Below are 15,497 nucleotides of genomic sequence, written 5' to 3'. Positions count from 1 at the left end.
GACAGAACTAAACAAGAAGTGCTGACACACAGAGTAGGATGTAAAAGGCTTCTGTTGTGCTGGTGAGCCATAGCTGCTGGAGACAAAATCTGCTGTGCCTCAAGAGAGCACACACAGAAGATCTACCACTTACTGAGATCCACCTTCTGGCAGAAAATCTTCCCTGACATGCAGTGGCAATTTGGCAGCCTAAAGAACAAACTTCTACAGCAGCTCTGGCAAGATCTCACCCCCCATCTTCCCCAAAGACAAGGTGTTGTAGGATTTGGCTGCTTCAGCCCCATTTGGAGAAACCTTCCATAAATAAACTGTCTGTAAATTTCAGTTCCTTACTGTGTCAGGAAAGAATTCCCATCAAAACCCTGGGAACAGATAACAACACTATGAACTTCCTAAGCTGCTGAAGAATAGGGCTCTTCAGATCACTAGCTCAGGTCTTCTGGGTTTCCTTGGTTTTTCCTCTCCCATATATTTGACTTCAGTTAATTCTTGATTTAGTCTATGTGACTGACCATATCCCTGATCCCATGAACAAAACAAGCAAGCAAATCAAGGACATCTACTCACATGAAAACGCACCTAACTTCAACCTCCATATTACAAAGAAAGTACTAACACTTGTTCCAGGCTGGGGTATCTGCTCAACCTCAGCCTCAACTGCCAAGGCAAAGAAAGCACAGCATACGCTACCAGGTCCTGCAATGAAAATGAAGATGTTTAACCCAGGTAGCCCAATAGCACAAGATCGCAGAGGAGACAAAGGATCTTACTGTCCCTTGCTAAAGGTAAGAAGGTTAAATGTCGATAAATATGAGGAAAGGAGGGTGTTGGAGCCCAGCTCCAGAATTGCACCTTTCCAAAGTTGGTAATTGCAAAAGTCTTCCCTTCCATGAGAGGTTCCTTCCTGAGGACTGACTGAATACAGTGGGCCTCACAGAACTCTCAAAGTTGCGGCTACATAGATACAAACTGAGCCACACTTGAACAAAAAGTAGGAATAGAAAAATGGAGATTCCATAAGTCACTAAAGTTTTTCATTCTTCACCATTTTTCCCAAGCATCTGTAAAAGACTGATGACATGGAATTTCCCCAACTTGGGGTGGAAGGAAGGGATAAATCAAGGTTTGTTCCCATCAGCAAACAGTAAAGAGGATTCAAACCAATTGTTCCTGTAGGCAAAGCAGACTTGCTGACCAAATTGCAACAACAAACTAATCTCATTGGTGCAGAATTCTGGATTACTGAAAGAAATGGTTGAAGACCGTGTGAGGAATCTGAACATCTGTCTTCGCAGCTCTCAAAAGGGAAGGATTAACCTAAAGAGGAGCTCCTTCTAATGAAGACGTTCCCTCCCGAAACAGGAAGGGCTGCCCAAACTGTAGTGCTTCAGAAAAAATAAAAATGTCTTTGTGGCAATTCATTAGCTTTACTGTGTCTGCCTCAAAGTTTTTGCATTAATGGGATGATTCATAACCAAAAAGCAAGTTTATGCCAAAACAAAAGATTTCTTTCATATAAATTACTTAACAAAAATCAACTCTCCATATTGATATATTCACAAAAAATAAGTAGTAAGTTTTGGTACATAACAGACCCTCCCACCTGGGTCCTGTAAGCACTCCTAAAAAGCCCTAGAACAAATACAAGAATTGCCACAAGGTAACACTGGTAACATTTTCCTGTCAGATTCCATTTGCGATCTCAATTCAGCCTTCCCCTTGTAGTTCTTGTTCATTTGGCTATTTTTCTTTTTTGTCTTAAGATGGAGTCTCAGCATTGGAACAAACTATCAACAGCAGAAGCAAACCTTCCACTCTCTCCAAGTATCTTAGCAGAGCTGCCAGATCTGCTTGGACCCAAGTCAAAAAAAACACTGGCCCACCAACCCCAATGTAAGTGCAAACCAGGCAACTACAGCACACTCATTCAGCCACTGGACCTACAGCCCAGCATCTTTAAAAAAAAAAAAAATAGAAGAAAAAAATACTACCATCAGGTGAATGTCTTCTAGAGGTTACTTTCCTGTTAAACAAAAATTACGTGGCTTAACACTGGGACCTACAGGTGGAATTTAACAGCATACTTTGGAAAACCTTGTATGATCTCTCCTGTGCTAGCTACTTCTGCTTTAAAACCTACACATATTCAATAGACATTCTTTGTTGCTTTCTCTTATAGTGCACAACAACTACAGTATTTATTATGACAGCAAGGAATGTAACATGAAGGCTCTGAAGCATAAGATCCCACTGCTCCATAACATGGAGCTGCAGCACTGTGAGGAGGATGTGAGAACAACCATGCACCATAAAACCATAGAACCAACAACACAGCAAAGCAAATGCATTTACCAGATTTCAGTTGGAGTTTACTTAGCCAGAGACAGATTGGACAAAGTCTTTTAACTCTTAAACACTCATTTTGCAGGTTCTGCTTCAAACGGGTTCAGGGATTCCTATCAATTTGCAGGTTTTCATTTAGCTTATTTCTACAATTTTACCTGTTTTCCCAACATCCAGCATCCTGCCAAATGAAATACAGCTACCTCACATTATAAAGAATGTCAGAGGCTTCCATTTCAAACCGTTTGACTGTCAGCTATATAGCAGCTAAAAACAGGAAAGGAGAGTCCCCATAAGATAGATGCCTTACAGTATCACAGACAAGCACAAAACAAAACAAAACCAAGAGTTTTCAGTACTTGCTATACTAGGGAGCTGCTGAAAAACTCAAAGCAGAGGAAGTATGCTTTCCAGTATGAGGAAGGCTGCCAAGTCTTGATTCAAAAGAAAACTGGAAAGGACCTCTAGTGGGCTGAAACTGCAGCACTTGGGTGCCAGAGAGCGATCTCCTTGCCCTTCACCTCCCTGCGGTGACACCACATCTACTGCATCACCCACCAGAGCAGCTGGAGCTTCACCCAGTGACTGGCGTTGGAATAAGAACACAGAGCAATAAGGCTCTTTTCCAGACCAGCTGATTGGAAATATCCCCCAGTCTGCTCTCAGTGTTTGGAGGGACACATTTCCATTTGCTTCAGAAAAAGAAACATGAGACGGGTTCTGTTTTACCATGTCACTAACATGTCAGACCACTTCAGAGTGGTTTTATGTGGCCAAAATGACATGACATAAGAGGACATTCAAAGATGCACAAATTCAGATGCACATTTGGAATGAGGATTCAGAACCCTATTCAGACTACGTCAAGGCATTTTGTTCTTCCAAGACTTTTTAGCTGTAGGCAGTTTTTCACAGGCAGCAGAAATATCATTTTAACTGCATTTTTAAGGTAACTCCTTCTGGGTGAAAGAGCTTGGAATTCTTTATTTGAGCTCAAACAAGGCATAATTTCATGTGACGGTACATGAAAAACAGATTAGTGAATGTATTCAGAATACTTAGATAACAAAACAGGCCAGATTAAGAAAGCTTATTTATTAGACATCCCAGTTAAAAAGAAAATAACTTGTTTTGAATAGAAGTTGATGATTCACCTCCAAGTCTTTAAAAGACTTCTCTTGCTATATTTAGGTTTGCCTTCAAGTCAGATTGGTTCTATCCTTTCCCAAAGTAGCCTAATTTACATCTTCAGCATTACAGTCCACAACTTAGCTCTCTTTTAAATGATCTAAGCAATAACCTCTCTTTCAGCCATTACCCTCAAAGGGTTTGTATCAACTTGAGAAGGAGCACAAATTAAAGTTGACATTGTTGAGCACAGTGATGCAAGACTCATTATCATTCAAAAACATCACCTGTACTGCAGCAGCACTCCTTGTGCCATCAAGCAGAGTGCTGGAAAGGACACAACCATTTCACAGAGTGGTTGCCTGAGGAGAATAATACTTGCCCGTGGAATCTGAGGCCAGAAGAATGCATCTGCTCTGTCCTTCCCATAGAGCATAACAGCAACACCCGTCATAGTGCAAAACATGCCTCAAAGTCACTCAGGACAAAAGCATTAATGCAGAAAACAACTAACACAAAGACACTAACAAGTTCATACCTTATCAGAGACATGATCAAAAACCAACCAGGGTCTCTCAGCCTAAATATTTTGGACCAACCACCATCAACTAGGACCACAACTAGTAGCAGATTAATATAACTTATTTTGAAGGAATACTGCAAAAGTGCTGCAAAGCCTAATTGTTTGCCTGTCTTCTGTAGGAATCAGTAAGCAAGGCAGAAAAAACAGCAATCGTCTATCCTGAAGGATTTTTTGAGTTATTTTACAGTAAGATTGTGTACAGCAAAAAGAGTTCAAAAGACACCTAATTGATTAAAAAGAATAAAGAATCGGACCTGATGCGGATCAGCTAAGCATCAGGATGAAAGACACACCATCCTATGAAAACAGCCCTTAACATCCTTAACTCTAGCAGTTCATTTCTGAGGAATTAACTTCTGTCGTAAATCAGTTCCGATTCCAGAAATAACAGCAAATAAAAAGAGAGTTGACCAAACTCTAGAGAGAAATTACAAGAAACAGGACTTTTAACTGAGTTGCTGAATGAGGTAGAATATGACATATGAAAAGTGATACAGTTATTAAAGAGATTTTAGGAGCAACTAAAATAACTTATTAAGGACAGAGTGGGGAAGAAATAAATTTTGTGTATTTTGCCTTAGGTTACAATGCAAAATTTTGCCAGTAGCATGAAGGAAAAAAAAAAAAAGCGAGTCTCTTAAAAGCAGGTAGTTTACACAAGAGGGGAAAATATATTTATATTACATTCCTTGTTTTCTGATAATAAAGTTGGTAACTTGCTTGGACTCACTTTAAAAGTGTCAAACCGCTGCATCCATCAAACTGCCCACTATTCCTCCAGATGGTTGCTTTTAACATTACTGTCTCATTTACTTTCCAGTGTTCCATTAGTTCTGCAGTCAAGCAGTGCTTATCTGGCACATGAAGATCAAAATGTCATTTTGAAATGGCAAAATTTGTGAATTAATGCATGTACAGAGTATCCAGCTTTTATACACCCAGTTTCTTCCTCTGTCTTTCCAAAGAGAAGTTTTAATTTACTGTCAAGATAGCTGCAATTATGAATGCTTTGCTATTACTACTCTGACCAGGATTAATGTTTGGGGGTGGGGTGGGGGGGGAATAAATCCAAACAGAACTCTGAGGAATTGTAACAGCCTCTTAAAATTCCACTATCTTCTGTTGAAAACACAACACCAGACTTCAGATACAGCAACATAAATGTTAAGTTAATAAATTTTGCATTGTACTGAGATTAATAATTAGAAAAAACTTATCCATTCTTTCATGCAGCAAAATCCCTACGCACTGCAATGTCTTTCCAAAGTATGTTCCTACCTTCCACAATAAAGAGTCATCATAATACAATATCCTTTCCTTCCATTTTCCTACGCCCAAAAAATCCCTCTTATTTTGCTTCCTTTCCACTAATTGTGGAACTCTCCAGACTAAAGTGTGCAGCAATTGTTCATATTGGCGATCTCCAAAGCAAAGTGCATGCAGCCCAGGGTGTGCGCAAGACAATCCACTGGAGGGCAGGAAGAAAATAATCAAGAAATTAACTTTTGTTTTAATTTATTTTAAAATTAATAATGGTTTTAATTTCGTTAATAAAAATATTTTAAGTAATGTTTATTTCATCTTTATCTCATCCTTTTTAAAATTTCTATTGTGCATGTTTTATAGTTTACATAACATATTACAATAGTACATGTCTATAATTTATAAATAAGCATAGATATATTGAGTGTGCATGCTCAAAAAAAATTACTGATGGGGTGCCCAATCAATAAAGTTCTGATACCACTAGTTTGTGTGACTTTGGCACCAAGAAACTGAAGCAGCATTTCCCCCTTTGCTAGAATGAAATAAAAATAGCAGAGGAAGAAATGCATGCAGGGAGAAAGTTTCAAGCAGGCCGCATTTTTCAGTCACTTAACTGCAAGTTTAATCACAGGAAGTGAGTGATTTTTCAGAACAGTCAGTGCTTAGCTTACACTATGCCTAGTAGTTGGGCAACCCTTGAAAATCCTATGAGATTCTGATTGGTATCTAGAGGCTGCCAAAGGCCATTCAAAATCTTATTTAGGATGATTTAGGTTCAGTTGCATTGACTTTTCAAGAGATTTAAAATTCTAAATACATAAAATTCAGTTTCAGCAATAATTTATGCCACTGCATCGCTTGGTCAGTTTTCTAATACAGATGTAAAAAGCCAGCCTATTTTTATTTAAATTCTTTTCAAACATTCACAAAAAATAATATCCCTGCTAATCACTTGACACTTTTTTTCTTCTTCAAATCACCTACTAAAAATATTCACTTCATTTCTGTAATGGCCATTGATAAGTATCAACTAAGTGAAACACTAAAGTTACCAAAACTTTGTAGAAGTTTTCCTCAGTGGTTACGCATTACTAAGAAACAGCAAAGCAAGGCAAACCATGTTGACAAGACCTTCTTTTAAAAAATTTGGTTATCCTGTCTTTTTTCTACCATTTCTGTTCCAGTGAGAATGACACTAGGCATTTTATTCAAGAATTAATCATTTTTAGATAAATTCCTGCATTCCACCTGAAAAGTTTTCAAGCAGCACGTAGCACTGATCACAGCTCTGAAATTTTCAGTATAGTGTCCTCTAAAAATCAGAGTTCAAACATTTATTTTAAATAGCTAAGAGAGCAGCTAGAGTAATGCGGGTATTTTACATAGCATTTCTCTTATGTACTTTGATGTCAAACAACAAATGCTATGAAACAGAACACTTAACCAATTTGTTTTTCTAGTCATGCATCACATCCCTCCAAATTCTAGCATCAAGTTCAGAGTATACAATAATTAAAACAGACAGCTTTTTCACAGAGCAAAGGACATTAGTGCGTGACTGTTTCAGGATTTACAGCACCAATTTAATACAACACTTAAATACATGCTGACCTTTGGGCATCCCAGAACTGCATTTAAATAAAACTACTCATGCTGAAGGCTTGAACCAGTACCCATAATTACAGAACCCAGTAAATAACAATGATAACAGATCTGTGGCCACTTCTGCAGTGCTCCTAACAAACAGGTTGTACCCTGACAGATCAATAAGCTCTTCAATCTCCAATGTGACTCTAGGAAAAATGTTTTCATCTGTTCTTTTCCTCACCTGGCAGTTTATACAAGGCAAAAGCAGAAATGCACGTATGCTACCCCTGCTAATATAACTCTGGCTGTTCTGTTTATTCCATAGAAGACTTTCTTCCTCTTGTTAGTTTTAACTATCACACTACACAGTGTGCAACAGGAAAAGCAAATAGCGCACACTGTTCACATGTGAACACCACAATGTAGTTTCCAATGTCTCTTACCTTTCCATCTCACTTACCATTCCTTCTGCCTCTGTATTTCACAACAAAGCAACAATACAAATGCATTCAAATTACCTTCATCACATCAACCATCCTTTTACACGTGAATGTCATTACTACACAACCTTTCTCTTATTTCTTCCAAGGAAAGAACCTAACCCTACAGCCCTCCACGTGGCAAGCTTTCATAGTGTCCTCACTTGAACAGTTCCCAGCTTCAACACTAAATCTTCCTTCATTTCATCTTTAGGGAATGCTCTTCAAATCTAATGATGCTTCTTTTTATTTGTCATTTCTAAATATGTTTTGGGTTTGACCACAAACACACAAACGAGCCAGCTTATTTTAGCTATCGACTTCCTTCTGAACACATTATTTTGTCCTTAAAACACGTGACTAAAGAAGAGCAGCATGAAAAGCCAGGCTCACTTTTGAAGTACAGACAGGTTAGTACAGTTGTGCAGAGCTATGTAACTTATCTCACTTACTGCAACAAGACCACGTATTCTCAAATGGGATGGCAGAAGCAGATGGTCTCGGCTATGCCTGTTCTTAAGTTCCTCAGCTAACACTCAGGTAACACAAGAACGGTACAAAGCTATGCCCCCACACCTGTCAGACACACACTTGCTCAGGATTATCTTTCTGCCTCCCTAATTCCTGCACCCTGCGAATTTTACCAATATCTTCCTGCCCAATATAGTCACATATCTTGGAAGCTGCAGCCGTATTTTCCTACCTCTCTATTTTCTGAAGCAAGTTTTCCACCAAATTCTTTTCTCTCAAAAAAGATGTCATAACTCACCCAGCAGAATTATCTTTAGAATCTCATATATATTCTGGTATACCAGTAACATGACAATGCAGAGAGGCTTGCATCCCTCTAATGGGTACATGCAGGTGCTACTGCATTTATGAAAACGGTAAGCCCTCCAATCTATAAGTGTAATAATACTTCCGAGACAGAAGCCAAAGGATGTCTGTCCTCATTATTTTCAAGAGAAAACCACTGCTCAGGTGAAACTGCAAAACTCTGCATCACTATCAGTGAGAAAGAACATTGTGAGCATGCAATAAAGACTATACTGTTTTGGTGCCATATGTTACTGCTTTTTAGGCATCCTACCTGTTTGCGCCACCAAGTGGGTCCAGCCACTCCAAACTGCTCCAATCTTTTCATGTGAGAAAAAACGAGTCTCAATCTTCTTGGGCTCAGCAAGAAAGATCTCTTTGCTCAGTAGCTGCCCATGTTTGTTGCTACCCCAGGCATACAGGTGTCCTTCATCTACAATCAACAGAGAAGTAAAATTTGTTGAAAGTGATATATAGAGAACACCACAAGATACAGGCTCTGTCTCAACTCAGTGATGCTGAGGAAAGAACAATGTTTCATTCAATTTGTGTTTCCTTGGCATGCTTTTTCCTACCATTCTTTACCACGTGTGTGCACACTGTATCAGAAATATTTGCAAGGGCATTAACAATACAGCCTGTTTTCTGAGGGCTACACTGATTCCCTGAAACAACCAGAGCTTTCATGTCAAACTGCCTAGACCTCATTTCTACCATGAGTCCCTCAAAGAAGACTGAGAGGCTAGCTTTTACCCCCACCCCAAAGCTTTGATTCAGTCCAGTAAATAACTTTCTGAATTGCAGCAAATAATTTAATCCCCCTCCAGTACCTGGGACTCTTCAAAGCCTGACTGGCTGGTCCTGCTCTGCATTACAGTGTCCCAGCCTCTCTACAGGAGCTACAGACTCCTGGCTCTGCTCACAACTCTCCTGCCTTCTTCAGCTTGAGCAAATTCAGTAAATCCCCAAAGCAGGGACAGCCTTATGCTCGTCTCAGTCTGCACAGTCAGTTCCTAAAAGAACTGGACACACAGCTATGAACATAAAACTACAGCAGGTACCACCCATCACAATGCAAAATTAAAATATTATCATGCCTCAAAACAATGCTAGACAACTAGTGAGAGACTTCTGTAGGTAATTACTTGTCTTCCCTCACCCCTTTTCTAGAATAAGCATTTGTGCAAGTGCATGTTCCAGGATTCCACCCACAGGGATAATTGTATTTACAGAAACATCCACATTGCTTCATATGTTTCACCAGCGCAGGTTGGAGTTGCTCACAGCCTAACAACCAATTGACAGTAACAAGATGACTGCTCAGATGAGTCCCTCTGCAGATATTACATATCATTAGTTCCATCTTTTCAGCACAAAATCCTTCCGCCCAGGTTCTAGGCTAGGCTTCCATGTTAAAAAAAAATTTAAAATCCACAAGAAATGCTTAACAGAACATGAGTTGTCTCAAGCCTGCTGAAGTCCTTTGCCATTCTGTACGAGCTGTAAGCATAAGAAATACATCTTGCACACATAAAGTACACGATCATGGGCCCAGAAAGCCTGGAAGCCATATCATTTCCAACACGGAATTGTTCAGAGCACATGTCCACAAGACTCAGCGCTTCTGGAAGGCTCAGTTCAGCACTGAACTCTTTACGAGCAGCATGACAGAAGTAAATCTTTCAGAGGGAACAGCATGACTTAGGCTACAATATATTTAACGATCTCAGTTTTGTAACAGTAACAGAAAGAATAAGCCAAGAAAATTCCACTATACTGCTACCGTAAAAAACAAGAGAAGAGGAGTAGTAGGAGGGAGGGAGAGACAGTACTTGTCAAGTTACATGTTATTGACAGTCATCTGTGGGACTTCCCACATTCCTCATTAAAGCAACACATCTGAAACGAAAGGGAAAAACAAATCAAGCTATTGTTTCATTTGATTTCTCCACTAAAACTGATACATTCCTTCCTAGAGTGAAGTGCATACACCCTCTGGAGAGAAAAATAAAGAGGTGACAGAAACAGCTTGTTTCAACACAGAAAAACATTATGGCCATGTATGTTTCCACAACTAATGTGCACTGCCTCTGTTACCTCCTTTTCTTCTCCAGAAGGCAAGTTTGCCTTATTCTGGAAAAAGTCATATGCTCAACCCTAATTTCTTGAGTAGGTTTTAACAAAAATTTAGACACTAACACTTACTGGCATATTCCCTTCACTGGAGGGTTCAGGCCAGTTTGGATACAGTCGATTACCATCCTTTTTTTAAAGGAACTGCAATTCGTGTCAGCAACAACCCACTTCAACAGTTGTGTCAAAAACCTGCCTGGATTGCTGGTGTTTCCTACCAGCAGGTGGCCCATGAAACAGAGCCAAAGAAAACTGCATTACAGCGTGAGAGATTCCTAGAAAAACATCTCCATTTAAATACTACACTCTGCAGTAGTATCTTTACTATATCAAGTTATCTTTAAAATAAAAAGTATTTTAAGTAATAATGAGTATTTTGCAGGATGAAGGGGAGCAATTGCATCAGATTATTAAAGTCTTTGGCACTCACTTTGTTAATCTTGGTCCTCCTGGTGCCAAATAGACCACTCTCTTAAATAAAAAGCAGAAGCATGAAAGAATAATCTGTTCACACTCTAAATACAGAGTACTAATTAGCTAAAGGAGACTCTATTTGTCCTTAGAGTTCTTCACTAATCACACATACACTTTGCACCTCAGAATTGAAGATAATTTACATGTTGGAACATCACCCCATACAACTAAATCTCTGTACATCTGAATACGCAAATACTCCAGGTGCTCCTTTAATGATGACAGAGGTACCAGATGGCTGCATATTTGCTAAGAACTTGTTCCTATAAAGTTTGGCAAAGACTTGTCTTCATAAGGTCCAATATATTTTCCACACTTCAAAACCATAAGGTTACAGGCTTGAAAAGCTATTCAGTTTCCCCTTCTCCCAATCTGCCAAAAGAGTCTTTATTAGACTTTCATTACTGGATACTTAATACCCCAGTGTGGGAGCAGTGCTCAAAGATCAAAGAACAAATGTCAGACATTATGGAAGTGCCTAAGTGATTAAAGCAATTTCCTACCGCTTTAAATAAGCCTTGTGCTGCTACGTTACCTCACACAGATCTGCACACTTACATTAGAGCCACCCAAGATAGCTCCAGACCATCTGGCATTCCTGCACAGCGCACACCCATGCAGAGGCATCAGCTCACGTAGCAGAAGCAGGACAGCCACAGCACTTTCTTGGGACACCTCCCAACATACCCTTTCCCCAAGGACAAAATGGTTGCACTGGTTCCACCACCCACTCATCCAAAGTTCCCAATGGGGCATCATGCTGCAGCTCCAGAGACTTACCCAACCATGTCCTTCCATAAACCCTTTCGCAGCTTCTAACCATTAAGAGCCCAGACCCTTACTTACTCATAGGAGCTAACTCACACCTGACCCCAAGAAAAAGAACACACAATTCAGAGAATGAATCCAGCTCTTAAAAAAACACAAATCCCCAAAAATTAAAAACCACAAATTGCAAAACAATTAACCAGCACTAAGCAAGATCAATTTTTTACAGTCTAACAAATGTTTCCAAAGTACAAAAACCTTTATAGGCTGCGATGAGGACTTTCACTTCTGTACCTGTGAGTGATACCGAATGACAGGAGCTTGCAGCAACTGTCTTCACCTTTATATCTTCCAGGCCTAGAGAAAAATTAGTCTCATCAATTTTGTATAGCAGGTGTCATTTCATGCACAGACATGCATACAAGTGTAACATGATGATGATGAATTTTATAACAAAAGCCTCTGCTTTTGGACCACAAACATTGCAAGACTATCATTTTCCTCCACAGATTATGACCTTGTACACCCGTTCTATCCTTCAGATACTCCACTACATGTTTATAATACCAGGTTGCATCATAATAAAAGGATGCTACATATCACTCCAAATTATATTTCTGTTTTATCAGCCTTACAAAGGAGTCAGATTCCTGCGTTACCTGTTACTTCACAGGGTTCCTTTGCTGTCAAGAACAGGGGAAGGGTTTTGCCTGGGTTTGCACGCTTCGCCTGAGCCGCCATGCCAGTTCCCCATTGAAGCACCAAACCGCTCTCTTTCCAGAGGAAACACAGATAGAAGCAATTAAAACACATCAACCATCAACAAAATCACGTAACTCATTAATCAGTCTTAAAGGTATATTCACTTCATTTTCACTGATTCAAATAATATTTTAAAATATCTTTATGCTAAAAACATATGGATAACTCTGGTGAAGATATAAAGCAACAAACAGTTGTAGGCTCATATAGGTAAGAAAATTAAGCAACCTGTGTCACCTCTGAGGACTATATTAGGACATTACTGAGGACTCAGTAACGGATGTACCATAGCTGTAGCACCTCAGGAATGGATACAATTTATTTATTACTATAAGTTCTTTGCACTTTCTTTTCCCTGTTCTGCTCTTCATGACAATCTGTTAGTGCAGTCCAGCACACTGAGGCAGTGAAGTCACTTGTCTTCTCCTGAGGAGCTTCCAGAGACTTCACCTGGCTCTGAATCAAGATGTTCACTGAGTGCAGAGTTCAGTGAAGCTTAATTCCCGGTATTCATACACACACCAGAGAGTACACTCTTCTGAAGCATCTCCTTTGCATCTTCAGCTGGACTCCACTACCTGGAATCTACACCACAGCTCACGCAAAACCACATCAAGCAAAAGAGCACTTATGGTTGGTTGTTCCTAAATTTTAACACAACCATGCCAATTGGAAAGTTTTGATTTATACAGTTATTTCATGAACAAACTCAAAATCTGTAAGAACAGGAAAAATATTTAGATGTTATGACCCCCCTCCAAGTACACACACAGCAGACAGTGGAAGAAAGATCCAGAGGACCAAATATTTCAAAGGCATGTGGGTGAAATTAACTTTGAGTAGATCCTGTCCCTTCCCATTCCAATAAAAAAATCATTCTTGTGATTTTTCCAGGTGTTGATTTCAATTACATAATTAAAAAAGGACACATTCCACGTGCAGTTCCATTTTGAAACAACTTATACAAACCTAAATCTAACATTTTGCATGATATAATTAACTCAAAATATTAAGAAGATATTCTGATTGACCAGAAATATTTTTTCCAGAAAAAGCCTCCTTTTGCATTTTGTTTCAGAATAGTAGAAAATAAATCAGTAAGTTTTACGCTCATCAGAAAATTAACTTGTTAATAAACTCTCACTCTGAGTTCTTGGAGAACACTTCTTCACCACTAATTTCCAGGCAGATGTTTCCAGTATGTTTATTATTCATGTTAATTTGTACCAAAATCTACTATAAGACTTTCAGGAGTATCTTCCCTACGTTATTTTAAATAAATAGAAGATAAAATAAATGTAATCTTCCTTACCTCCCTCTCCTCATCTAAGTCATTAAAACTCCATTTTATTTGTATGGAAATGATATAAAAATTACAACATATTTACCTGTAGCAGCAAGGGCATGTCTCAGTCCTGCAGCAACATCTACCACCTTCTCTTTGAGAGACTACTCAAATAAAAGAAAACTCTATTTTAGTTGCTTTTTGCATTTAGTGCCCCTAAACGAAAAATATGCCAAAAAGAAATGCAACACTATGAAAATATACTAGTTCTCGCAATTTCAACCTGCATGTCATAATGCATGTTAACATTTTATATCAAAAAGGAAGTAAATTTTGGCTAATAAAAATTAGTGGGAATGTCTAAAAAACTAAACAACCAACCACCACCACCACCAACAAAAACAACAAAGCAACTGAAGCAACCGGATGTACAATTCTGTGGCAAGAAATAAAAGCCACAGTGAAAGTTTTCACACAAAAGAAGGAACTTTGGCAATAAAAATGTTTATTTCTTAATTTTAACACAGTGTTCCTTAAGAATTACACCAAAACTTCCACAGCAAATCCCAGTGACAAGCAGTAATGAGTTTCTTCAAGCTGTTCAGCCTTACCAAGTCCTGCAATCACAAACAATACCACTGATAGTACTACCTACACCAGTGAAGGTTGCCCAATATGATCATGCAAAAGAAAACTATACCAAGTCATAAGTGTATAAAATTAGTGAGTTGAGGTTGCACAAGGTACTTCAATTCTGTCACTTCTCCACTTCTGAGTACTCTGCAAATTCATTATTCTTCTCACAGACATAACACTGTTTAAAATATTAATAGATGGCATCAAGCCCAAGCATTTAACAGGATAAAAACCAAAAGAGAAAATATTCTAGATGGATGAATGGTCTCCATGGTCAGGTAGAAGACAGATTCAGATTAGCATTGTCAGTACTACCATTTTCAAGGCACTATACCGGAATGATACTCCCAGGAAATATCAAGGATACAGAAATGTCAGGTGAGTCAGAAACTTATTTAAACTTACTGGCTTATAACTAACAACAGGAAAGCTTTTCCGATGTTACAGAAGTCTCAGCAACTACTACTTTAAAAGTTTTAAAGCAATTAATTTGAGGCTATATTCTGAGCTCCCCAGTCACACTCAGCAGTACAAGTATCACCTACAAGTCTCACCATGGACTCCCACATGACGTACAGGAACAACATGAGCTATGCTGTCAGAGCTTTACAACTGAAGATACTCAACAATAGAGAAATTGTTATGTAACTTTTCAACCTATTTCATTGGAAGCTGATATTGTTTGGTAAATATTGGGGGTTAGATAAGAAATCAGTAAATGTACCTGTCAGTTTCTTTACATGCAAAAGTAAAAATCATTTTTAACTCAAAAGTGGTAAAATTAAAGTTTATTCTCCCAGGTCTAGTTTTCCTGCAGTTACATACTTTATCACACTACTATTATTTTGGGGGTGACCCAGCTTATTTTTTTCTCTTTTTACAGTCAAGAAATAATACCATAGCCCTCATTTGGGGAGAACTCTGACAGTTATAAATACACTCAAAAAACAACACATACTTGAAAACCAGAACAAGAAGCACAAGAGCAATAGATCAAAAGAATTGGCGTAGCTAGTTGTGTTGAACTGCATCATGCAGTTTGTTTATTTCATGGGTGGACTGCTGTTCATTTGTTTTGAACTGTTCAGCACAAACCTTCAACAAGGTACAGTGAAGGCGAATACCCTTCACATAGCAAAACATATCTAGTATCTTACAAACTTGAGGCAAAACTTCAGCTGGAATAAATTTGCACAGTTTCACTACCTTCAGTATCACTGCATCATTTGAGCATCTG

The 15,497-nt window shown here is 38.7% G+C and overlaps 1 protein-coding gene across 1 annotated transcript in view; it reads right to left on the bottom strand.

Moving 5' to 3' along the window:
• Nucleotides 1–15,497, bottom strand: part of SERGEF (secretion regulating guanine nucleotide exchange factor) — a gene marked incomplete at both ends in the record, with an annotated part of 153,905 nt that overhangs the window by 135,064 nt on the left and 3,344 nt on the right. The window contains 4 exons of the mRNA XM_080345615.1: nucleotides 8,477–8,635; nucleotides 11,872–11,934; nucleotides 12,237–12,350; nucleotides 13,728–13,788. Of these exons, the coding sequence (XP_080201741.1) occupies nucleotides 8,477–8,635; nucleotides 11,872–11,934; nucleotides 12,237–12,350; nucleotides 13,728–13,788 (397 nt within the window). The remainder of the gene's footprint in view (nucleotides 1–8,476; nucleotides 8,636–11,871; nucleotides 11,935–12,236; nucleotides 12,351–13,727; nucleotides 13,789–15,497) is intronic.

The sequence above is a fragment of the Nesoenas mayeri genome (assembly GCF_963082525.1).
Source record: "Nesoenas mayeri genome assembly, chromosome: 5".
NCBI lineage: Eukaryota > Metazoa > Chordata > Aves > Columbiformes > Columbidae > Nesoenas > Nesoenas mayeri.
Note: the sequence above shows the minus strand (reverse complement) of the source record. Positions and strands in the feature narration are given on the sequence as shown.